We start from the raw sequence: 25257 nt of genomic DNA on the forward strand, positions 1-25257 counted from the left end.
CCCAAAATTCAAAACCATTAGTGTCCAAATGTAGCTACGAATCCAATATATAATAACAGCAATAATCAGGCCTAAACCATTTCTGCTGCACTTCAGGTTAGCAATGCTTAGGTAAACTCAGGCTCATGACCAGGTTTGTCTGACTTCTCATGCCATAGATTCTAATTTGTTGACTTCTGACTGTTTGTGCCTTGGAATACTCCTGCATAGGGTTTTTATTGTATTTGTACTGCTTGTTTGTGCTTATTCTTTTGATCACCATACTTACCAATTAAGGCACAGACTTACTTGTTTGATCCAGGTCCAGGATCCCTGACGGATTATCACCACTGGGCACTTGTGTACATACTTGCCGAATATGGCAGAAGCTGTCCACCCACGTGCGGTGTATGAACTAGACACTCGGAGCTACGATAAAGGCTCCATGGCTGGCAGGCTTTTAGCATCATAATTTCAACTATTATGTCTTCTTCACTCTACCAGATCCTATATTCTGTTTACAAATTTATACTTCATTTGCATACTATATGTTTTTACTTTCTAAATACAAAAAAAGGCTTTTATTGTCAATTTGGAACTGATAATCAAATTATCACAGTAAGCCAGGGGTCTGCAACCTGCGGCTCTTCAGCCTCCTTGTTGTGGCTCCCTTCGGCTGCCGCGGGGAGATCTCTGATGGGGGATCCCCTTCCTCCCAAGACACTGCAGAGGAGGGGGATTCCCTATCTGGTGTTCTAATGAAAAAAATCTACCAGTGAAATAAATCTACCACGGGGCGTGTACACATGGTTGTGTACAATGACATCCCCCTTCTGTGAACCCCAATTCCTCTGGAATGGGGAGATGTACAAAACCAAAAATGTAGGTGCAAGTGGGGGACAACTGTGACTAACACCCCCTAAAATTTAATTGTTAGGCTATCATCAGATCATAAAGAACTCTGCCCATCAAAAAAATCTACCGTTACACATTGCTGGAGGCACCTGAACCCCAATTTCTCTGGAACAGGAAGGGGGTACAGGTGAACAAAATTAGAGGTGCAAGTGGGGGACACCTGTGGCTAACACCTCCTAAAAACTCCACCCATCAAAAAATCTACCCTGTTACACATTGCTGGAAGCATCTAGCATCTGAACCCCAATTTCTCTGGAACGGGGGGAGGCGGTACAGGTGACCAAAATAGAGGTGCAAGTGGGGGACACTTATGGCTAACACCACCTACAATTGAATCGCTAAGGCATCGTCGGAAAATAAAGAACTCTGCCCATCAAAATAATCTACCCTGTTACACATTGCTGGAGGCTTCTAGCACCTGAACCCCAATTACTCAAGATTGGGGGGTACAGGTGAACAAAATTAAAGCTGCAAATGAGGGACACCTGTGGCTAACACCCCTTAAAATTTCATCGCTAAGGCATCGTCAGAACATAAAGAACTCTGCCCATCAAAAAAATTTACCCTGTTACATGTAACAGGATGATACGTTAGAAGCTGGAGGCTTCTAGGGGCATAGTTCAGTGTTTAATTTATTTCAAAGTAGGCCTACACATGCACACTTGTTGTAACAGGTAAAAGTATAATATGTTTTTGCGGCTCTATACTATTTTTCTTTAGTGGAAGAGGAGGCAAAATGGCTCTTTTGATAGTAAAGGTTGCTGACCCCTGCAATAAGCTATCAGTACTACAGGCAAAGCACTATTATAACAAAGAACACCTATTTTTGTTATTCTTATTAGTGTGTGGTTGCTTAATGTGTTATCTTTATTTCTCACAGGGGGATGCATGTGTAGATAGCACAACCTATGATGGGAGCACCCCTCTTCATATAGCAGCTGGCAGAGGCTCCACAAAACTCACTGCTCTGCTGAAAGCAGCAGGTATGTTTATCTCTAGCTTTGTCCCACAGTTCCAATCATTGCAGATTGGATATGATAAAGAGGTGATAAAGAGAAGATCTGTACTATTTTGTAGCAAACATGCTTGTATTTAAAATTTAATTCTTTGCAGATTGGATATGGTGGAAAAAAATGATTAAAAAATAAAATATATCTTTTGTAAAATATATATGCTGTTTTTATGCTGGTCTATTACTTAGTATTATAGATAAATGTAACTGTAGGAAGAAGGTTTTTTATGCACACAGTTACATTTATGTCTTTAATTCTATATATAAATTTGGCTGTACCATACATAAATTGACTTTGCATTGTGTCACTGCCTCTTTCCTGTATATCTGGGACAATATACTGTACTGTATATATCTCCCCCTCCAAATGGTCTTGGTTACATTACTTGTACTAAGCAATAGCAGTTGGATATGTGCTTCGATTCTCTATACATTTCTAGGAATGATCCAGCTTGAGGTTGATAGGTGTCACATCTATTTAAGAGTAAGCCAGCCAGGGATAGTAACTGTAGCAAATAGAAAACTCTTGAAGCAATTAAAGGATTTTACGATTTGTTTAAAATTGTTTACAAAGATTGAGGATATTTTGGTTATCTAAATGTGACTCAGTGTTAAAGGTTTATAAATTTATTCATTTTACCTTTCTATAAGGTGCAGATTCATTGATTGAAAACTGTGAACCATTGTACAACCCTGAGGACATGGATGAGAATGAAATAGATGAAGGCATTGTTCCTGGCACCACACCAACAGACATGGCAATCAGCGATGAGGTTAGCTGCAGCAGCCCTTCAGTTATTTGCATTAAAATATCTCTATCGTCATTTGACATTTTTTTAGTTCACTCTTCTAGGCTTTTTATTGCAAAATCTCTCAGTGGCTTTAACTAGAGATGCTAAGTTTTCCTTGGGAGGCACACCACAAGATCACTCTGTTTTTTAGTAAATACCAATATTGAGCCTTGCAGGCTATAGAGGAGGCAAAGAAGACTCCCTCCCTTCACTGATATGACAGATTAGCAATGCTGGAAACCTGAACTGCCAAACACCAGCATTGGTGTATATTAGAAAAGGAAGTATGTTACATGTTCCCTATGCGCAAAAGTGTAATGTATATAGAAGGTTAGTGTAAACTGCTGCAAGTGCAACGATTAAAGTGGACCTGTTGCTTTAGCTTGAATGGGCAAGGGTAGGCTCAATGACATTTGTGGGAGATACTACGTATTATGTAAGTATATTCAGGTATGGTGTGCCTCTAGAGAATAAATTTAATTTATTTAAACTGAAGCATTTATGAGCATTTGTAAGTGTTTTAACATTTACCAAATGCTGCACCTTGCATTCACTTTGCAGCTCAAAAACGCAACACCCTAAAAATGCTTTTGTATGTACTAGCAAGTTGAATGAATGGAAATTTTAAACACTGGGCTTTGAAGCTGGAGAACAATCCATGTAAGCTTAGCTTCGTTTGTAAAGGATAGTTTAACATGCCCTAGTGACATACAATTGTTGTCCTTTTTTAGGTGCTGGAGATACTGAATGGAAAGCCATATACAACAACATTTTCATCTGACTCCTTACAAGGTATATAACCTTTCTTTCATACTATTTTAAAAATGTTAGTGACTTAGAGTATATGCAAAAAAAGTACATTTTCGACTTATGGTAAAAAAAAACTCAGTAAAACACAAAAAAACACATAGGTATCTTAGGAGAAACAAACCTTTGACAATCATAGATAGTTACAAAAAGGTTTCCATATCTGTATGCAACTTAATTTGTATAACAGATTGCAAGCTCTTTGGGCCAAGGTCCTCCCCTCCTCTTGCGTCACTGTCTGTATCTGTCTGCCATTTGAAAGCCCTATTTAGAGCACAGCACTGCGTAGTATGTTTGCGCTATATAAATCTTGTTTAATAATATTATTATTATTATAGCCATATTTTACTGGTCAATTCAGGTTGAAAAATAGCTTCTTGTAGTGCATTATGATTAATATCAAATTATAGTAACACCTTGGCATGTTTATTGTTTGTCATGTATGATATACTGTGCCTAGTAACAGAGACATTTACTGCTTGAACTAGGTTTACATTTTAAACATTTTAGTATAATAAATCCTATTTTCTAGTCACGGTTACTAATTACTTCTGCAAGGGGCACCATGGTAATCCTGTATGTTTATGTAGGAGACATGAAAGACCTGAGCGAGGAGACAAAAGAGAAGCTCTACACATTATTACAAAGTGACGACACAGACAAGAACTGGTCCACCTTGGCACAAAATCTTGGTCTAGGAATATTGAACAATGCTTTCAAGTTAAGTCCTCTGCCTTCCAAAACCTTACTGGACAATTTTGAGGTAAGCAACCGTTTACATTTTGACATTTTCCTTTCCATGAGGAATAGTTATAGAGTGTACACAGAATGTGTGATACTGTGTTGTGTTTAACAAATGAATTCTAGACCAGCATGTTTCAAATACTTATGGATATGCCAGTTACCCTTCTCAGTTGGGCATGGGGACATGATTCATTACTCAAAATAAGACTGGCTACCTCTAGTGGTGTGAATTTAGTGATTGCACAGGATGGACAGTGTCCTAACTCCCTTATAGAGTTACATGTTAAAGGGAGACAGATTTTCTGTATATCAGTGGTCAACTTGGAAATGTTAGATCTCAACTGTGCACCTAATAATGCACGCTGCACAATAACAGATTGTATTAGTGTGTTGAGATTCATTACTTCAAATTAGTAAGCACCTTCAAAATGTTGGGTTGTAATTCACAACAAAGCACAAACATTTCAATCCAACAGACACTGAAAAGAAAGAGGGAGTAAAACCCTTTCATTGGTGTCCCTGAAAATAATAGTGTCCTAAAACATTGGTGTCAGTGACAGCAATCAAAACCCCACATTGATGTTTGTAGAAACAATATTAACCTCCGACATTGATGTCAATGGCTGCAATAATAACTCTCTCACTGCAGTATGGTTGCCACACCATTACATCAAGCTTAAAAAGTGGACCTCGTTGGCAGGATCAATAGGTATTTGTGGAACCTGGTATAAGCAAGAACAAGCACATAATAATTTTGTAGTTCTACTATATTCACTTTTGTTATACTGTAAAACATAGGATTATGACTGATGTTTTTATTGCATACACTAATAACTAAATACTTGTTCTCAGATTTCTTCCAAAAATGTCATGTTAATGAACCAAAATGTATGTCCTCATAATAATGAAGTCCAGAGCACCAGTGGCAAGAAAAAAATGAAATTTCCTAATGTGACAGGTGTGCTTTGCTATTCTGGCAGGTATCCGGAGGGACGGTGTCTGAACTTCTTGCGGCATTAAAAGTGATGTCATTCACAGAAGCTATTGAAATCATTGAAAAGTCACAGCCAAGCCCCCGAGAGAGCAATCCTTCTTCTGATGAAATCTTACAGGAACAAGGTGATTGTGTAATGAATAAAGATATTTTTTATTTTGATTGAGGCAAATATGTGTTTGTAGCTGTTGTAGTTAAGAGAGCTCTCAATATATCAAACTTTGCAGCATGTAATTTATATTTATTAATTAGCAGCAACTCCTTCTCCTGTCAAACTTTAGTAAGTGTTACAAGCAGTGCGTGGGATAGTAAGAACTAATACCCAAACTTTTATTCATTTTAATTCATTAAAAAACACTAAGGAGTAAATTTATCAAAGTAGTTTTTTCCTAGTTCTGTGCAAATTGAGATGGGTGAATGTACTTTAATGTACCAGAAAGGTGCTGAGTAGACAAGAGCAAAGAGAGGCATTCTTGATTCATACATACAAAAACATGTGAACAAGGCAATGTATACAACTACCCAGCAGAGATGCAGGTAGAATGAAATATTTTACCCATACAAGCTAATACTATATAAGAGAAATGTATAGAAACAACAAGAACACATACAGTTTTCCGTGGCTGACTGGAAAGAATGCATTAAAGCACAAACATAATTCCGCTAAAAAAAAAAAAAGATTAGGGAAGTCATTATTGTAGAAAGGACAGACAACATCCCTTCTGCAATAAACACACTTACCTGCCCGATCACTAACGTCTTTAAAAAGAAAACATACACTGCCGGGAACTGCTGGGTATACAACATCCCCCTGGGGCAGACACACATGTACGGGAGTTTTATCATCCCAACTCTGCCAATCAAGATGGCTGATGATTGGAGCTGGAAAGGGAAAAGAAAAAAATGCTGGAATGGGTACAGAACTTGGCCACACTTCCAATGACTGTCTGAAACTGACACCCAAAATCAGGAGGCAGTGCTAACTGAAGGGCCTACTTGACTTTTCCCTTATACAGGTGTCACTATGCACTGGATTTAGAGAGGGGTGACAGTTGTCCTAAATGATACAGAGGATGTGGAAGTATTTACATTTGCATCCCTTACATCCCTACATCCTCATCATGATATGTTTTACCTCCTGTCTGTCATGGTTTTGGTTGTAATCAGTGTTTTCCTAAAATATATGCCAATTAATAAAACTTGTAATATGAACAATATTACAATTTATTTTAAAGGTCAGGGTTGATTAATTTGTCTGATATGTACAGTATTATTATATATTGTTTTGTTCTTATTTTGGCATAGATAATCACCAAGGATCCTCTGAGGAAGATAAGCAGCAGTATAACGACAGTATGTGTGACAGTGGAGTAGAGACATCCTTTAAAAAGCTGAACCTTTCATATTGTGAAGAACTGCAGAAAGCAGATAATGAACACACAGTCCCTCTATCTGAACTTATCTGCAACAACTGATGCTCTCACAGTAAAGACTATATTTCTAAGCATATTAAAAGTGTGGATAAACACTGGATCTAAATGGAGAGTCAGGCTTCTTGTACAAAAGAATGCCAGCGATGGTGAGAAAAGGATTCTATGAATGAAATGTAACAACTAAATGTGTTACACTAGCACCATGATACAGATGTAGAACTAGCAATGGCAGACTGCGCCACTGCTATGGGGGACCCTTTCTGTCTGACTCTATATTAACTTATCTAAGCAGCAATAGCACTTGGGATATACATATGAATGTATCTAAGCTCCTGAATGTGATAAATTAGTACACTGCAGTTTTATTAACTGTTGTCAGTAAGCCTTAGAAGTGGGATTACCTTTAAACTACAAGTGGGTGGGCCTGGTAGCAATGCAATGACATTGCTTCATGACCCCCCTCCCCTTCCTATATGTTTGTGTACTCACCTTGATAAATAGTAAAGAAAATACAACCAAAGAGATAGGTGTCTCACACCAATGTCCATTTTGCACTTACTAATTTAATCGGCCATTTGATTTTCTGGGCCGCCTAATTAAGATATTTGTTGAATCTTACTGGGTGTTGCACATAACGTACACGTTACAAAGTACAGACTATTCTCCATAATGTTTTTGACAGTTGTGAGTAGAAGATATCAAACTATAAAAATATTTACATATTGCTGTGGGTTAAATATCATTTGTAGTAATTATGTCTTATTTTAATACAGTATAAATATTATATATTTTAAAGTAATGTCTTTTTTATTGTGCCTTTTGTAATAAAATGATTAAGCCAAAAATGGTTGTCCATGTGTTTCAGCTTGTTTTTTTTACTCTCTAACAATAAAGGGTCTATTTTCAGTAGTTTTTGCAACTTTTACCCAAACCTTATACTTTTTACACTGTATTTAACACTTTCTAATTAAATTCAATTGGAAAAAATGTGTGACCTTTGGGTAAAAGTATAAATATACCCCTAAATTAAATATCCTCCACTGTCATAGGTGAGCACCAATACACAGACTACTTCATTAGTATGTAGGGTTACAAGGGATCCCCAGCAGCCACGTTAATTCACAAATGGCAAACTTATAAAATGCTACCTGGGGGTGTTAGGAGATGATGATGGGAATATTATTATTTTTATTATTATTAATAAACAGGATTTTTTAAAACGCCAACATCTTAGGCAGAGCTGTACAATAAATAGGGGTTGCAAATGACACACAGATAAGACAGTGACACAGGAGGAGGGGAGGTCCCTGCCCAGAAAAGCTTACAATCTAAAAGGTGGGTGAAGTAGCACACAATAGGAGGCAATCATGGCATATTGTCATATTTTTGCACATAGGACTATTATCCAAGAATTTTGATTTTCTAAAGATTATAAAAATATTTTTATTTTTCCAATTGAGTAACTATAGCAATGTATAAACAGACATATGAAAGCTCTCGATGGTAGTTTTAGGGGATGGTATAACAGCAAGTATTCAGTTCTAGGTAGTCAGTTCTGGCAGTAGTTCACATTTTTTGCAAGGGGGATGCAGCCACGGAAGTCTGGGATCAGTGACTTTAAAACATAATTTATGCAAGCAGGGTCACAAACATGGCATGCATTAGGGCGCTTGTTGCACTTTAGGAACTTATTACTGCTGTGCGTTCAATGCGTTATTGATGCAGCATGATGCTTTGAATTGTCTTGCTTCAATACCAATGCAGCATGAAAAGATTCTTCTGTACATTTAAACAATACTGCTTTTACCCACTGCAAACAATCTGAAGAAGTCAGATATGGTTGTTTATGAGGGGCAAAAATCAGTGATGGACTAATCCTTTGGACAAGAATGAATGACCCATAGTCTGCAGGTTTAAAATGAGTAGGCAGATATCGCTTCATATTTCTTTCCCATTAACTTGTACCTTGCCTGTGGCTGACATACACAAACAGGACTATCGCTGTATGCCCCAATAAATAAGGTTTTGTATTCTATTTTTTAATCATTTTAATTTAAATAACAGAACCACACAATCATGTTTTCACTTTCACAATTGAAATAAACAATATTCTTCAATTATAAAAATGTTCTAATGAATAACTGACAATATGTAAATAGACTATTACACAGACCTCTTGGAGCTTTGTTATAATAGGGACATTTTTATAATTTACAAGTAAATGAACAGCCTTCTCATTAGCAGAAAATGTTTTTACTCCTTTGCTTTGTATCCAGCTCAGTATCAGTATATGTCTCTAAGGGTTGTTATATGTAATGCTTTCTCCAGTTCAGCAACTGTGGTTGGTTTCCAGGTATAAAAGTAAATGGCAGTCTTGTGTTCTATTAGCAGAAAACCGTTATCACTGAACCTTCCGGCTATGTTCCCCACATCCAACCATACAAAAGCAGCTGGGTAAGAGTTAATCAGAGTGAACACATAGGTCCCCTGGTTCACCTGGGAGATGGATACCTGGAAAAACACAACGTGTAGAATGAATACTTGATGATACAATTAATCCCATGAAAAATGTAATCATGCATGGCCACCTTACTTGGAAAAGATTTAGGATCTCCAAAAAAGCAGTCACCAATGACCTATTGCCAAATTTCAGGAAAGATAATTCATTCTTTTTTATTCTTATATTTTTGATAAATTCTTTGCAGCAAGATTTAGTAGGCTGTACTGGCAGACAGCAGCATAGCATTGTACTTTCCTTCCTTTCTTTTCATCAGCTTGGAATTGTAGACCAGCTATCTCTAAATTGTGCAGGCTGAAATAAAGGGTTATTAAAAAAAATCTGATACCATAGGGTGACATAAATACTAAGCTAGTAGTATTCTTACAGGCATCCAATGGACATCAGAGGATTGTTGCTGGAAACAATTTTTGGTGATTGTAGTGACAGATGAATGAGCACAGTGCAGTTATATTCTATGGATGGGGGAGGGAACGTAAATTGAAAATCCCACACAAATTTTATGTAAAATTGCACTAACCTGAAACTGAGCCAATGAAACTCAGAAAATCTAGCATTTGATTGACTCAAGTTTGACTCAAGGTTCATGGCAGTGTCATTTGCATGTTATATGCATAAAAGTCTGCATCTCACTGACCATCTCTGAAAAGAAGAGCCTAGAAAAGCCTTTAGTTTTGAATGTGTATAAGAGAGAGAAAATGTCATCTTCACTGTCATGCAACCCCTTTAAAGGGTGGACTATCTACAGAAACAAAGTCTGCTGCTGAAATTGTACAAAAATGTGGATCTTTTCTTTCAATTTAGGACCACTACATGTAAACTATTCAATGTTGATAACATTGCCGTAAGTACAGCCATTAACCTCTTAGCCGTTAAGCCTGACCTTCGTACGGGCAAAAAAAAACGGCTAGGATGGTTAACCCCGAGTTTTTTCCCATCCCCACTTACCTGGTCCCCCTGTGCTCATCCAGCGCCGTGTTCGTGTTCCAGCGTCGTCCTCCGTCGATCGTTGTCCGCCGATCTCCCTCTCCAGCGTCGGGTATCCTTCGTCGGGTGCCAGCGGGACCGGTAAGAAGCCGGCCGGCGGAACACAAGATGCCGGCCGGCTTCTTACCTGGTCCCGCTGATCGTCCACGTCCTTCTTGTTCCAGCGCCGGATGATCTCTGAAGCGAGAAGCCGTCCAGCGGAGAAAAAAAAAACGGACGGCTCCTCCCTGCGTGCGTGATGACGTTGGCGCGTGTGCGGGAAATTCAAATTGAAACTCATTCATTTATTTTGTATTGGATTGAATACAAACTCCTGTATTCAATCCAATACAAAATAATTCAAAAAATTACAGAGTATATAACTGGTAAATTCAAACTGTCATTTTGTATTGGATTGAATACAAACTTGCGTATCCAATTCAATACAAAAAATAAAAAAAAATAAAATAAAAGTAAATAACTTGGAAATTCAAATTTTATTTTGTATTTGATTGGATACAAACTTGCGTATCCAATCCAATACAAAATAATATAAAATTAATACAAAGTACATAACTGGTAAATTCAAACGCTCATTTTGTATTGGATTGAATACAAACTCCAGTATCCAATCCAATACAAAAAAATAAAAAAAAATAAAATAAAAGTAAATACATTTTTTATATTCATATTATCTACTAGACCCTTGTTCGGACATATTTCTGTAAGTTACAGGTCTACAATTTAAAAAAAAAATTTCATGAAAAACAGTGGATCACTTTTGGTACAGAAATCTAGACCTCAGTGTAACGCTCAGGTGGTTAATAGAGATGGTTATGAGATGCAGAAATTTCAACTCACATCACTTTGCTACACTAGAAAAGTTTTATTGGCTCTGCTTCAAAACGATGTACATGTGATTTCCTGCATTTCTCATTATCTCCAACCAGCCAGTATATGAATTGTCAACCAATCCCCTATCAGTGACTTTTTCTGGGCAGTTTTCTCTGCATGTTAATGTGGGAAAAATATAAATACATGTATATGAATTAATAAAGGAGATCATGTAACAAACACTATATATGGTACATAAGCCACATAAACACAGCACACAATTTTTTTGCAATAGAGGTCTCAAAAGCATTATTCACAGTAATTGCAACATGGAAATGGCATTGCCCTCTTGCAACCATATATGTGCTGTTTAAATAGCAGATTTTGAATGTGACATTTGCTTTCCATGGAAGAGAAAATGAAGATAAGCAATAAGACAGAACAAAGCTAGTGCATGCAAAGTGCAGGAACAAGAGTTAACATGTTAGAAGACTTCACTAACCACTGGTTGCTATTGGTAAATGTTCATCCCTGTTAACAAAGGGTTCTGTTAGTATGATATTAGGTAGGATCATTTTCTGACCAAGCTGTTATGGTTGTGGCTATTTTTTTGTCCACGAAAGGACAAGCTGCTAAATGATACCAAACTCAATTGGAACTGATTTATCACAAATACAATATTACTTTTTTTTCCAGTATATGTGTTACCTCCAATTTCAAATAGTCACCTACACTCACCTTATTCCTTGCTAAATTGATGCATTTGTTATTGATAATGTTCATTGTTCTTTCATTGTCTTAGAGATGCCATATTGGAGGCAAACGGTCAACACTCCATCGGACAGTTTATTGTATAAGGTTAACCCTTATCTTTTATGTTATTCGCTGTTTTTATGTCTAAACTATAAATTCAGGAAAGTATGGTGTATGTTGGAGTTTACTCTAACAATATATAACAGTATAGTTACTGATCAATAATAATATTTAAAAATGGGTTACCATTATATATATATATATATCACTCAATAATTTATACTTACTGTAATATTGGATTTCAGGAGCCCTTCAGCTTCTTTAGGTGAACTTAAAAAGTGCCAGTTTTTAGAGCCATATATTTCTCCATCATGTAACAAATAGTATACTAGCACAGCGTTCAGCCTGGTGGAATTACATCTTTGCAGTAATTCTGAAACAGTTTCCTGATAAATTTGTCCAGAACTCTGAGATTTTATAATAAAGTCTTCTGTAACCGTTTCGTATGTTGGTACCAGGGAATCCCATTTGTAGACTTCAAGCTTAAGAAGAAAATAAAAAAGAAAATAAAGTAACACTCAAACACTAAGGATTTGTTAGTTTAACAAGTAAATCTATTCCACATATATAGTAACAGATAATGGGCAAGTAAAATAAATGAATATATAATATAATATGGAAGCTGCTACACTTACTTGCCAAAGGATTTGTATGTCTGACCACCCAGTCCTGAGATTTAGACTACTGTGCCACACAGCACAGCCCTGTCTAGCAAGCAGGAATTCTGAATTTTCTCAGCAAAAGTTACCGGTAAGTAGCACTTTCAAGTGCTTCTCCAGCGTCTGACTAGATGGTAAAGGAGTTGCTGAACTGATGAATTTATCACTCCATTACCTAATTAGTCCGTATTTACAACTTGTCTGCAAAGTTTGTCATCAAGATTTTTTTTACATCCTCACAAGAGGAATATAAAATATGCAAACATGCATATATATGAAAACATACCATATTTTTAGTCTTTTCTTGGTTTAGAAGTATATAGTATAGAAGATTGTATTGTGCAAATAATTTAAAAGCCCTAAAATTACCTTTAATATGGATCATGATCTCCTGAATATAATCCACATTTCTCACAGAGTATTCCCCAGTTTTTGTAAACCTAGTATCATTGCCCTGACCTCTGCCATGTCTGGTGAGCACCACTGGTGGTGGACTGCCTACAGGTCAGACAACGTATATACCTAACATGTGTATCTATACATGGAAAAAACTTACTGCAAGCTTGAAAGAACAGTCCTTGGAAAGATCTGACACTCCATAGATGTGCAGAATATCGTTGTCTTCGAATGAGCTTGTAGCAACAGGGGCAAAGAAGTTTTTGGCATAGTAATGAAGCATTTTCCACTTCCCTCCATACTCTTTAAGATAATAAATAAGGTAAAATACATTCATACTTGTGATAATAACTACTAATAACTAATAACTGGACTAACATTTCTCTCCAGCATGAATGCCCAGCTTAAAGTGGATGTAAAAGGCTCCTGTACTAAAAAAAATCTAGGTATTCACAAGCCTCAAAAGGGATAAAAAACATTCTTCACCTTGCTTTGCTGAATTTAATCCTTCTTTTACTTGTGTTTGCATCATCCCCATTACACCATCACAGGAGGATGCTTTAGGTAAGTTCACTGGGGGGATCAATGGGTATATGTGGGCCTTTTTGGGCGTTAAGAAAATACTGTGACTATGGATACACTTTTACACTTGCTGCAGCACATATTGTTTTTAATCATAGGCTACTGTCCTATGACATTGTCCTGTTATAGAAATATAAAGGAACCAGTAATATTTATAGAACCATCTATAAATTCCTACATCCTATAAGCATGTGTAAAGCAGATAAGAATTCCATGCCTTTGTGGCTGCATCCTAATATAAACTGACCCATGTAAGCCTCACTTTGGCCAATCGATTTCATAGGTATCCTCACTGTCTGAGCTAGGGGAAGCGGTACTACCAAATGCTTTACCCAGAAAGATGACTTAATACATACATATTAGATTAGACAGGGATTAAGGTCATTGAAATGTTTGGACTTGATAAGCAGGTGTTTGCTTTGTGCTGTGAGTATGAATGAAGCACCTCAATTGAATGTTATGCTTGTGCTATGGCTTGCATTACATGAGCAGGTACAGTAAATTAGATGAATATCTTACTTACCTATAGATGACCATGATGGAGCCTGCCAAATATCATTTAGCTGCCAGTAGAGTGCTCCCATTGTAAAGCCGAGGCCATTCACAATCTCACTCTGACTACGTCTGTAAAACTCTGTTTGCAGCTTTACACATTGTGCCTGCATGACCTTCAGAAGAGAAGATTTACAACATTTTGCAACAGGGGAAGGAGAACATGTTAAAAGCAGCCTAAACCTCTACATGCTGGCTGGATAAAATACTTTGTAATACTCCTAGGCTATAATTTATGTTTAACCAACTGCTCCATTTTTATTTTTGTTATACAATAAATGGCAACACTTAATTTTGAAATTGTGTCTGCTTTGCTTTTATCAGTTTTTACTACAATATTCACAGATTTACCTGAGTTAGGTACAATGTGTCCTGAAATTTCCTAATGGGATCACTGTTCATTGGCGAGTTGTAATGCAGAGAAGCTTGGTCAATCATCTGCATATTACCTCCAGCATGATGCTGCCGATGTTCAGTAAAATTGCTAGTGTAGGACCAGTCTTCAGGAGAAGAGATCTATCAGCGAAGATGTATATTATTATGTCAGTATGCTTAAAACTTTGGATTACAGTAAAAACACAAAATGTAAGAACAATTTAGTACACTAGATTGCAATTTGTGGGCTGGCCATCTTTTATTTTTCCTTTATGTTAGAAGTCCAGCCTGTGTACAAACCATGGCACCTTCTATAGATAGGGTGGATGAATTAGCCACATAGAAACTAAAAATGTGTTATTCACAAGTTACCAGGTAAACAAAGGTCTAGCCAATCAAAGGAATATAACCACCACAGCTAAGGACTGGTAAATGCAATATATTTTATTTTTGTTTGTTGAGTTTTTTTATATACTATAACACTTCAGTTATTATTCTGGATGCGTCATAAATAAGCACATAGAACTTCTACAACCAGTCATTATTCTTCATATATGTACATGAATTACTTGATTTACCTGAGCAATTGTGCTAAAAGATGGCCAAGACTGGAAACCATATTCAGAAGCAAAACGAGGTCGAGGGTATGACTTCCAATCCCAACAGTCTGTCACGTAGTTGTAGTAATGTGTGTCCCCATAGTGATTGTCATACGGATCTTTGGAAAGCCAGTTCTCTTTGATTGTTTCTTTCCCATTAGTAGGGCTAGAAGCGATAAACGGACGAGTACCATCCATCTATACAGAAACACAGAAAAAATTTAATAATAACTGTAAGGGGCATGAGGCATTAATGTTTATGAATCTTACTTTTTGTTATGTGATTATTATTTACCTTAAGAACAAGCTCTCTGATAGACTTTATGTAGAGAGTAATGTAGTCTTGTACATAAACTTCTCTCATAGCACTAGGTATTGAAAACCAGTCGCTGGCGATTGCAGCCTCATTCTCATTGTTGCCACTCCAGACAATAATACAGGGGTGAGATTTAAGCCTTCGGATCTGATCAACATTGTAACATAAAGCCATTATCAGAATGGTTACAATTAGAAAAGTTTTGCAGGTAAAATTTTGCTTTTAAAGTCACAATAGAATACTAAATGAATAATGAAGATTCAGTGGGGTCACATAGGGTGATGTGAAGGAAGACTTGAACTCTAAAACTACATACACACATCATATGATTCTCATCAAGATCAACAGTCATGCTTAAAAAATTATAAAAAAGTAAGAGGCTTAAGACAAGATCCATTGTCTATGCCCAGGAAAATGGAGAGTACAAAATATAAAACACAAGTCATGCTGTATGCAGTGCACAGTGGGGAGTACAGAAAGCAGCACAGATGAACAAACGTGCAGAAACTGTTGAAATTCGGGTGAATAGCCATGCATTGCATTCCACACACAAGTGCTGCAGAAAAGTATATTACATACAATGAGGATCTTTTTTTTAATAAATTAATTAAATGACTCTATTCATAAAACATTGAATCTGACATTCTCACGAACATTCCCCAGTGGCAGTCAATTACTGCCATTCAACTGCATGGACCTGGAGGATTCCCATATGGGAATGTCATTTTAAGAACAGAGCACAAAGTGAATACAGAATACAGTGATACAGAGTTGATTTTAGAAAGTTTATTTTTTGGCTGACAGATATTTTTTGTCATGTGTGTCATTTGAAATATTTTGTTATAGAAGTATATTATTACATTCCTGTCATGAATTGCCTATAAAAACAGTTTGTTGTTATAAGAAACCAATTTGATGTCTTACCTGATGGGTGACTTCTGCTTTTACAGTATCCAAAAACCAGTCATCGGAGGGGTAAAGAGAACATGCAAACATAAAGTCATGCCACACCTACCAGAACAACAAATTATTATAAATAAATGTAACAATCCTATAAAACAAACACACTCATTTCCTAACACCTTTAGTCAAACCCAGTGGAAGACATTTCACCAGGACAGATAAAATTGATAAGGTACACCATGTTAAAAAGGGTTTAATAACAATGGCACACTGGAACTGAACTTTCTTTGGTTATATATAGCTGAACAAAGACAATCAATCAGCATTTATCCTCTCTAGCCTATATACTAAAACAGACAAAAGAAACAATTTTCCATGAAACACAAGTGCTTGTAAAAAATCGTTATACAAGACTCCATTACCATTATTCCAAGTTCATTGCATAAGCTGTAGAAGTCATCACTCTCATATATACCTCCACCCCAGACACGCAGAGCGTTCATATTGGCATCAACAACTGACCGGAGCAAGACACGCAGCCTGGTATAAATAAAGAAAATAACTAAGGACATTTATAATAATGCACACAACGCCTTTAAATTGGTCATTCCAATTGAAGGAGCAGAAGATAGGAATGGCATTACCAATTTGTGTTAATTATTGCCCAGACTATTACCCAGATTATTTATAAATTATTTTCTTGTTCCTTTTATCTATATTTTTATATACTTATGGTTATTCATTTACATAAAGGTTTCCATTTATAAAACAGGGAATCTGAAATTCCCCCAACCATTCCTTGGTGGGAATTTTCCAGGTCCATATGTTTCATAACATATGCAGTAATTGATTCCCACCAGGGAATGATTGAGGGAATGTCAGAAACCCTGTTTTTTTAAATAAAGCCCAAAGTGTAAGGTAAACCAAGACTTGTTTCAGTCTTGGATAGAGTATGAAGAGGTTAGAACTCCTATCTGTTTTTATAGCTAACCCTCACTGGGGAGATTCACCAACTTCATTGTCCTAATGACCATTGCTACCAACACAAAAACTGACCACTCCATAGTGTTAGAGTTGCCACTGAAACAGGAAGTGATGTGAAATCTTCCAAGGACACATGTTCTGGTTTCTCATTAGATTCTCCTTGTTTTGAAGAAAGCTTCTCTCACTTTCTGTTTTGTAGTCCCTGACAAGATGTAAAAACCTCTTAGTCTTAATCATTGGTCACTCTGCCCATAACTTGTAAAACACTTTAACTTGTGTGCATATAAGTTGAAGTATATGGGAGAACTGGGTACCCTGGAAAGCTTGACAAAATATATTTAGAGCCAGCAAAGTATATCATGTAGATTTTCCTTTTCTGCTGTTATCTATGCTAACAGCAAACCATTAAACAAAACCCATCAGCAGCAGTAGCTGTGACATTCTGTTATCTCTATCTCCAGTTACTACACCATGTACTTTACTTACATTCTAAGGCTGTGCAATCTTTGTCACTGGAAACAATCTTTTGTTATCATTTTCAGCAATAAACAGTGACAGATGAACTAGGAAGCGCTGTACATACAGGGCCCATTCTGTTCCAAGGAGAGGAGAAGAATGAGGGAAGAATGCACAGGCGGCACCCTACTGTGCTCTTCCCTATTGACGTGTATAGTGGTTGTTCACCATCAGTCGGTCACAGAATCGTCAGGACGGACATAAGGCTACTTTACATATGTCAGATTCTCGCCTGAAGTGAGCTCGTATCAGGTGAGAATTATCTGACGTGTATACATAGCCTAGGGCTAAATGACCTTACATTTACCATCACCAGTCTCCTTTTTGTGTGTTACTGAGCTCATTTCAACACGTGTGTAGTAACATATAACAAACATACAGGTTTCTGGTGTAGTTCAATTATTTATAAAGTATTTCCAATTTGTTGCTGAGGGTTAGTCCACTCCATGTTAATAATAAGCTCAAATGTTGTCCAGAGATATGCTGGAAATGAGTGACAAAACAGTGAGAAAAACTTATTTATCATAACTTTAACTGTGAACAAGAACTGAGGGCGACATTTTTACCTAGCTATGTATGTAGCTGTATATCACTATAAAATGTAAAATAAGAAGACTATTATTATTATAATAATAAACAATATTTATATAGCACCAATATATTATGCAGAGCTGTACAATAAATAGGACTACTTTACAGAATTCTTTGCCACCCTATAATACCCACGTCTTTCCATACACTGTATCAATGCACAGAGTCATCCATGGCACATGTGCAGTAATGTGCACACAGGGGTGTTAGTGTTTCTGTAAGGTCACCAATTTAAAGGCTACATTTGTTCCTGATAAAAGGAATATTATGACACTGAAAAGTGCACTATTTTTCAAAAAAAAGACTAACCTTTGATTCCAGAAAAAACGACACTTACTTGTCAGAGTTAACCCTATCTTGGAAAGAATCGGCTGGTATCCAATTGGAGCCTTTCAGGAATATGGGAACTCCGTTAATCTTCATATAGAAAGAGAGGCCTGGAGAACCAGAAATTGGCTCCTCAATGAGCTCCACTGTGCGAAAGTATATCTGTGGCAAAAAAAAACTTCATTACAGGAGGTTCTCCTAGAAAGCATTAAACCATGGGATTTATCTATACATGGGAGTTGTTTAGTGCCTATGCAAACAATTGAACAGAGTTGAAGACAGTGTAAAATCAGTGTAAAATGTTTTTCTTAAATAAGCCTTGCTGTGATATTTAAATATGAAGCGGCACCCCTTTAAAATATATAAAACTTTAAAAACTAGCAAATTTGCTTTTTGCACTTTAAGGTATCCCTGAATTGCTTTGCCATTTTGTAGCTCTTTAGTACCCCCACATTCTACCCCATTTGCCACCTCTCAATTACAGATGAATGAATGGGTCAGGGTTCAATTTGCAAAACAATCTTTGCAAAGCTAGAAAGAATTGGGGATACCCATTACATTTTATAAGTGACTAATCCCTTTATTTAATTCTGGCCATTCATAGGGCTATCAATCTATTGGTAAACAAAAGGCATGATAAGCCAGACAATGCCACAGGGACAAAAAATGTAGGGTTAAATGTAACAAAATAAAAACAGCAACAACAACTACTGTAATCTAATGCACACCACAGCGGAGAAAATCAATAATAAAAGACGTTCTGTACAAGCTGTGTTTTAAAGTTGAAGATGAGTGCGGCTGCTGGGTTTTAAGAGCAGGTTCCTGAGCAATGCAAAATGGCCTGCCGAGTGAGATTCTGGTCCATTTGCTGTCAAAGGTATATACACCATGTCTTTGCCAGCTTCTGCTTTCTCAAACAGGAACTGTACGTGCAACCTCAATAAATAGCAGGAAGTGAGAAGAAACTGTTGCAGCTCATAAAGCTCTCTAACTAAGTGTAAGTTGAACTAAGTGTTGCAAGTTGAAGCTTCTAAAACTTACAAAGTTGATATCAAAACTTTTGAAAACATTTATGTATGTGTAAACATATAAGTAGCATTTTAATTCTAAAAGCTGTTCAGTAAGGCAAAATGCAGTGTACAGTGTCATAAAACAATGCCACCAATGTCATCTTCATTTGACTTCAGAGAAGGACAGCCATATTGGTTGGGTTATGGGTTATAGGTTATTGAACCTATAAATCATAACTCTTCTTTGCTCTGCTGTCATGAATAAGCTTAAAATTTAAGTTGTGTGGAGAGATTGTTTGCAACAAAAGGATGACTACCTTTTCACCAGTAAAGATTTTGAAAAACAATGACAGTTCCACATTATTAGTCTGAAACAGCTGATAACATATCGACACACCTAGCTATTCACAAAATGCAGAACAGAACAAAGACCTTAAACTCTGATCATAAATGCTAATCTTCTAAACCGGACACCAAGAGTAAAGGGTTGTTTCTTCTGGAAACCAATGAATGAGTGGGATATATACTGTATCTTATTATACTTTTACCCCTCTGAAGATATCCTGTCTAGATATATATAGCTATCTTGGATTTACATGCATTTACTGTCTTTATGCTGGCATTTACCCTGCACACTTTACCAAGTAATACACCTCCACAGCGAAGACATTTTTTTATATTATTACATTTGTAATATGAAAATTATGAATTGCAAAATACCAGTGCTTTGTACTCAAAAAATGGCGATTCTGACAACTATTAAAACTTGCTTAGCAGAGTACTTCCCAGAGGAAAAAAATTACAGAAAAGGGTTATCCTTGGATAGCAATAGATATAAATCCATATATATATATATATACACACACATATATACACACACACAGTATATTAGATTCTCATGTAAGTATATAAAAATCGTCAGACCTTGGTTGTTTTCTGAATAACTTGTTCAGTCCCAATGTTAAAAGTAACAGACATGTTGTAGCCACTTTGCATTCCATATCCATTTGGCCACCACAAATTTACAGATGCATTCTAGAAAAAAATTAAAATAAACACTAATATTATGAGGCTGAATGATATATGAATGATATCTCGCTTCAAATCTCTATCTTGAACCCAAACATCATCCAATACATAAAGATGTGCCATGGTAATTGTTGCAGTACTTCATTCCCCAGCCCAATGTTGAATTCCTGTTGGTCTACAATACAGTGGCACCTGGTAAAAGTCTTCAATTCATTCCATATCATTGGACGTATACCAAACAGGACTTATACCAAACAATTTTTGCCATAAGAAATAAAAGGAAAATGATTAATCCGTTCCCATGAAAAAAAAAACCCTATTATTATTGGCATATTACACATTGATGGGGTTGTATAGAATAATTTAAACACTGCCTAATACTAAAGTACATAAAGACAAAAGCAATTAGATGTAACAAATTAAAATATAACCTCACTTTTGCTGAGAAGAGTCGAGTGCCTACTAGGATGGTGCTGAGAAGGGAGGAGATGTTATGTAATTCACAGAGCGTTATAGCGCGGGTTGTTCACTGAATGGTAGCAACTGGTGTACTGACGCTCCTGGGCAGTCGTGGTCTTGAGAGAGGTAAATTAGAGTAGTGCGCGGTGTTATGACTCATTTTAACCCATACAAGTTCTAGCACAAAGGTTGTATACCAAGCAAAGGCTGTATACCAAGCAGGATTTTTCGTGTCCTAACAGGACTTATACCAAGTTGGACTTATTCCAAAGTGGACTTATACCGAGGTACCACTGTATTTGGAAAATACCTGAATTATAACAAACACTTTACCAGTTTAGAGAAAATAAAACAGGTGAAACGGACCTTAAAAGCTTGTCTTCAGATCAGCTAACACAGGTCTGGACAAACCATGGTCACTCAGTTTCCATGGCTATCTGGAGCTTTATTCTAGAAAACGGAAAAGGCCAAACTGGAAAGAGCCATTACGGTGGAGCCTAGCAGTGCATGTGGTTACAAAAATGTTATTTGATGAATGATGATTTTTCTACTTTGATCAGTGACAGGTAGATATTCTAAATGCTCCCAACCTTGTAAGTTGAAATCATTATAATACATTTTTATTAGTTGACTGGTATAGAAATGCATTCCCAAACCAAAAAAATAGCTCACCTTACTGATTTTTATTATTATTTCAAATGTCCCCTCTCCAGGAGCTATGATTACATCATGTGAATGATCAAGATAAAGGTTTGGCACCTTGACAGCCACACGTGCTTCCAGAGGTTTTTCAGCAATGGTATCAAACACAGGCTCAATGATAATGATCCACTGAGATGTGCTATTATCTGTAAAGGAGAAATCATACAAAATAAGCATTTCAATATGAGGCAAGGAAGAGAGTGGTAATTGTTTCTACAAAAGTAAATTAGTATTTACAATGTGGCTACTCCACTAGCACAGAATGACCTATTTGTAGGGTTGTTTAGAGTTAAGTGGCCCTTGGTAGTTAGTTAGGACAGAATACCTGGGACAAATATTTTACATTAAGGTTACATGATCATGTATCACATTATATGATAGTGTTCCTAAAAACATTGAATCAGGGTTACTATTATTATTTTACCACAATATGTGAATAAGCAAAAGGTATATTTGGGTAATCTCAAAGGAAAACAAAAATGAGCCCTTCCAAAAGGAATTCTTAGTATTTTTTTCCAAAACAGTATGTGTTTATTAAACAGTATATAAGTTTAATAAGTATGTGGGCTTCCCATTAGGACATCAGGGCTTTGGCATTGCCATCTTAGAATACTGTCCCGTGGACTTGTCAGTTGGGTAATGCTATAAAAAAGTACTTGGCACTATTAGTTACTATATAAACAGAATATTTACCCTAGGGATTTTTTATGTTTTTTAAAAAAAAAAAGCTTATATACAGAGGTTTTCTCAACAGCATTGACATGCCAATTAGAAACATACTATGATTTATTGTGCAAAAAATATTAAATAGCTGAGGCAACAATTCAAAGCAAAATGTATGTTGTCTGCTCCTACTAATGTGCTAAAATGCCATCTTTTTATTTTTCAAATTTTGACCCTCTAATAAATACGTCTTTTGTTTATTTTATATATCCACTGCCCATCTGAGTTTAAGAAATGATTTTAGGAAAACCTTTTATTATGTGATATGTGTCTTACTACTGGTAGCCAATGCGTTAAAAATGTATAACGTAACGTTTATAAATGACTTTTATTTCTATTTCCATCTATTCAGTCTATATGCATATCTCATGAATCCTGAGTTTCCAAGGTATTTGTCCTCCACTGAAACATTAACACTTACCAAAGGCTGTCATGTAAGAAATATATTCCAGGTTGACAAGATTATATGCCTCAATTCTAATCTCTCTCCAGATGCCCTGTGTGGGAAAAGAAGGACCCCAGTCCCAACTGAATGAACACTGAGCCTAGAATACCAACAAACATTTAAAAAAAAAAATGATATATTGAAAAGAATGGCTGCAAAAAAAAGGCACAAGTGTAAAATAATACATTTTCATTTGACTGGATAAAAAAGTATATGTATTTTATGCTGCCAATTTGTTTATGTTGTAAAACACAAAAAAAGCAATAGGAGGTAGATAAATGAGCTTGGAGTACATTTACCCCAGCATAACTATCAAGACCTGCATGAGTGAGCTCCCTTTGGACTATGTATTTATATACATTTCCCTATGTAATATGAAGCAATTACCATATACAAATCAGGATCCTGTGTTAATACACATTGTATAAAAAAGTAAGGAAACAGTCAATCAGCCTTTAAAAAGCTAATTGTAATAGAGGGAGACAAGGTGAGAATCTTCATTTCTATCTTCATCAATATCACATAGCTGAAAAATCTAATTTGTAGTGGCCATTTGGATAATTGTGACCCTACAAAAGATGTAAACTTTTGCTATTGATGGATCTGAGCAGCTATTGGTATGTCACATTCTGCAAAAACGTCCAACTTTTGCCAAAATGTTTTATTTTGTGTGGATTATAATGACATTATTAAACAATATTTATATAGTGCCAACATATTTCACAGCGCTCTACATTAAATAGGGGTTGCAAATGACAGAAAGACACACAGTGACACAGGAGGAGAGGACCCTGCCCCGAAGAGCTTACAATCCAAGAGATTATGCTGGTAAGGGTTGGAGTCATTATAATATTTTTATTGTTTTCCTGTTAGGAAGACTTTTTCTTTCTCCTTACCATGTCAGGAAGTGCATTAAGGTTACAATATATTAACCTCAATACACTTTCCTGATGACACCCACACACCTCATTTTATGTATGGGTGTCACAGGGACAGACATTTTTTCCTTAAGCATGTGTACAGATGTCACTGGACACCAAATTATCATGTAGTCACTTGATGTTTGATGTGAGCCAAGTCTTTACAAGTGTACCATAGCTATATGTATTCCTGAATTGCGATATCTTTCCGTGAGAACATTTTATTTACTAAAAAAGACTTTTATCTATCTATACATAGCTTAAAACATTGACAGCTGCAAGATGACTGCTGATGAAAATTAGAGCCAACCACTTGTTAGACTGTAAGAACATGTAAATACACATAAATATCATAACACACACATAAAACAATCCTTACCTTCCTTATGAAGTTAACATGGCATTCACCTTTCTGTACATCTGGAGGACATTTAGGAGGTATACCATATGAATGATTTATGCTTTTTTCTTTTGCCCACTCCACAGCCGATTGAAACTTTATCTCAACATAATTGTTCTCTGAAACATATTTGGTGATATCTGTTGTCTGTAAAGGGAAAATCATGTGTGATGTACACATGCACCAATTTTAACACTTAACCAATTTTATGCTTTATTAAAGCATAAAACAAGTTCATTTTTGATTTGTGGTGTGCCGCAGGATTTTTTCAATGTAAAAAAATGTGCCGTGGCTCAAAAAAGTTGAAAAACACTGATCTAAGCAACAGCTTAGGTGCACTTTAATCTTAATAAAGTGTATTTATAACCAGGGCTTTTCAGTTAAATATAAAAGATATAAAGAAAGTATAAATAAAGCAGATAAACTATAGAAAACCTGTCAATATGATATTGCTGTCTAAGCAATTTCACCCTCTCTATCTTTCCTAGTGACCATTACCCCGAGTACAAAAGTGATAGAGAATCTGCAATTTTACAAATACCACTGTAACAAAAGTAGAAGTAATTATTTCAATAAGGTCTGTCTTCTTACCAACTGGCAAACAGATTAACCCATTCTATTTGACTGTATGTTTAGCTACGTACACACGTGCAATGGCTTAGGGTTTATATCAGACGAGAATCTGGCGTGTGTACAGCGTTCGTCGTCCATCGTCCGATTGACCGTCCTGGCGGATCCACGATGGATGACAAATGATCGTAATGCAAGTGAAGGGGGAGAGAGCGCAGTGGGGTACCGCTCCATCGTTTTCCCCCTCCCCTCTGCATAAAGCAGAACGGTGCTGTATGTACAACACTCGTTCATGCATCGTGCAGTCGTTTGTCATGAAAGATCTTTTATAACGACAATTATTGCATGTGTGTATGTAGCCTTCATGTGCCCCCTTTATTAAGATAAAGGTGA

At 36.4% G+C, this 25257-nt stretch overlaps 2 protein-coding genes across 7 annotated transcripts in view; one reads left to right on the forward strand and one right to left on the reverse strand.

Annotated features, from left to right (window-relative positions):
• Positions 1-7520, forward strand: part of NFKB1 (nuclear factor kappa B subunit 1) — a 142669-nt gene extending 135149 nt beyond the window's left edge. For all 6 annotated transcript variants that reach the window (XM_072405636.1, XM_072405638.1, XM_072405632.1 and 3 more), the window contains 6 exons: positions 1775-1877; positions 2558-2679; positions 3429-3489; positions 4095-4267; positions 5229-5367; positions 6548-7520. In XM_072405636.1, coding sequence (XP_072261737.1) covers positions 1775-1877; positions 2558-2679; positions 3429-3489; positions 4095-4267; positions 5229-5367; positions 6548-6717 — 768 coding nt within the window. In that variant the 3' untranslated portion in view covers positions 6718-7520. The remainder of the gene's footprint in view (positions 1-1774; positions 1878-2557; positions 2680-3428; positions 3490-4094; positions 4268-5228; positions 5368-6547) is intronic.
• A 567-nt stretch (positions 7521-8087) lies between these two features.
• The window catches only part of MANBA (mannosidase beta), a gene marked incomplete in the record, with an annotated part of 22191 nt that continues 5021 nt past the window's right edge, over positions 8088-25257 (reverse strand). Inside the window, 14 exon segments of the mRNA XM_072405642.1 lie at positions 8088-9186; positions 12034-12288; positions 13022-13164; positions 13967-14111; positions 14347-14511; positions 14949-15167; positions 15265-15432; positions 16210-16296; positions 16611-16728; positions 18617-18768; positions 20541-20651; positions 21777-21952; positions 22951-23074; positions 24274-24441. Coding sequence (XP_072261743.1) covers positions 8959-9186; positions 12034-12288; positions 13022-13164; positions 13967-14111; positions 14347-14511; positions 14949-15167; positions 15265-15432; positions 16210-16296; positions 16611-16728; positions 18617-18768; positions 20541-20651; positions 21777-21952; positions 22951-23074; positions 24274-24441 — 2259 coding nt within the window.

This window comes from Pyxicephalus adspersus, chromosome 3 (assembly GCF_032062135.1).
Source record: "Pyxicephalus adspersus chromosome 3, UCB_Pads_2.0, whole genome shotgun sequence".
NCBI classification, from domain to species: domain Eukaryota; kingdom Metazoa; phylum Chordata; class Amphibia; order Anura; family Pyxicephalidae; genus Pyxicephalus; species Pyxicephalus adspersus.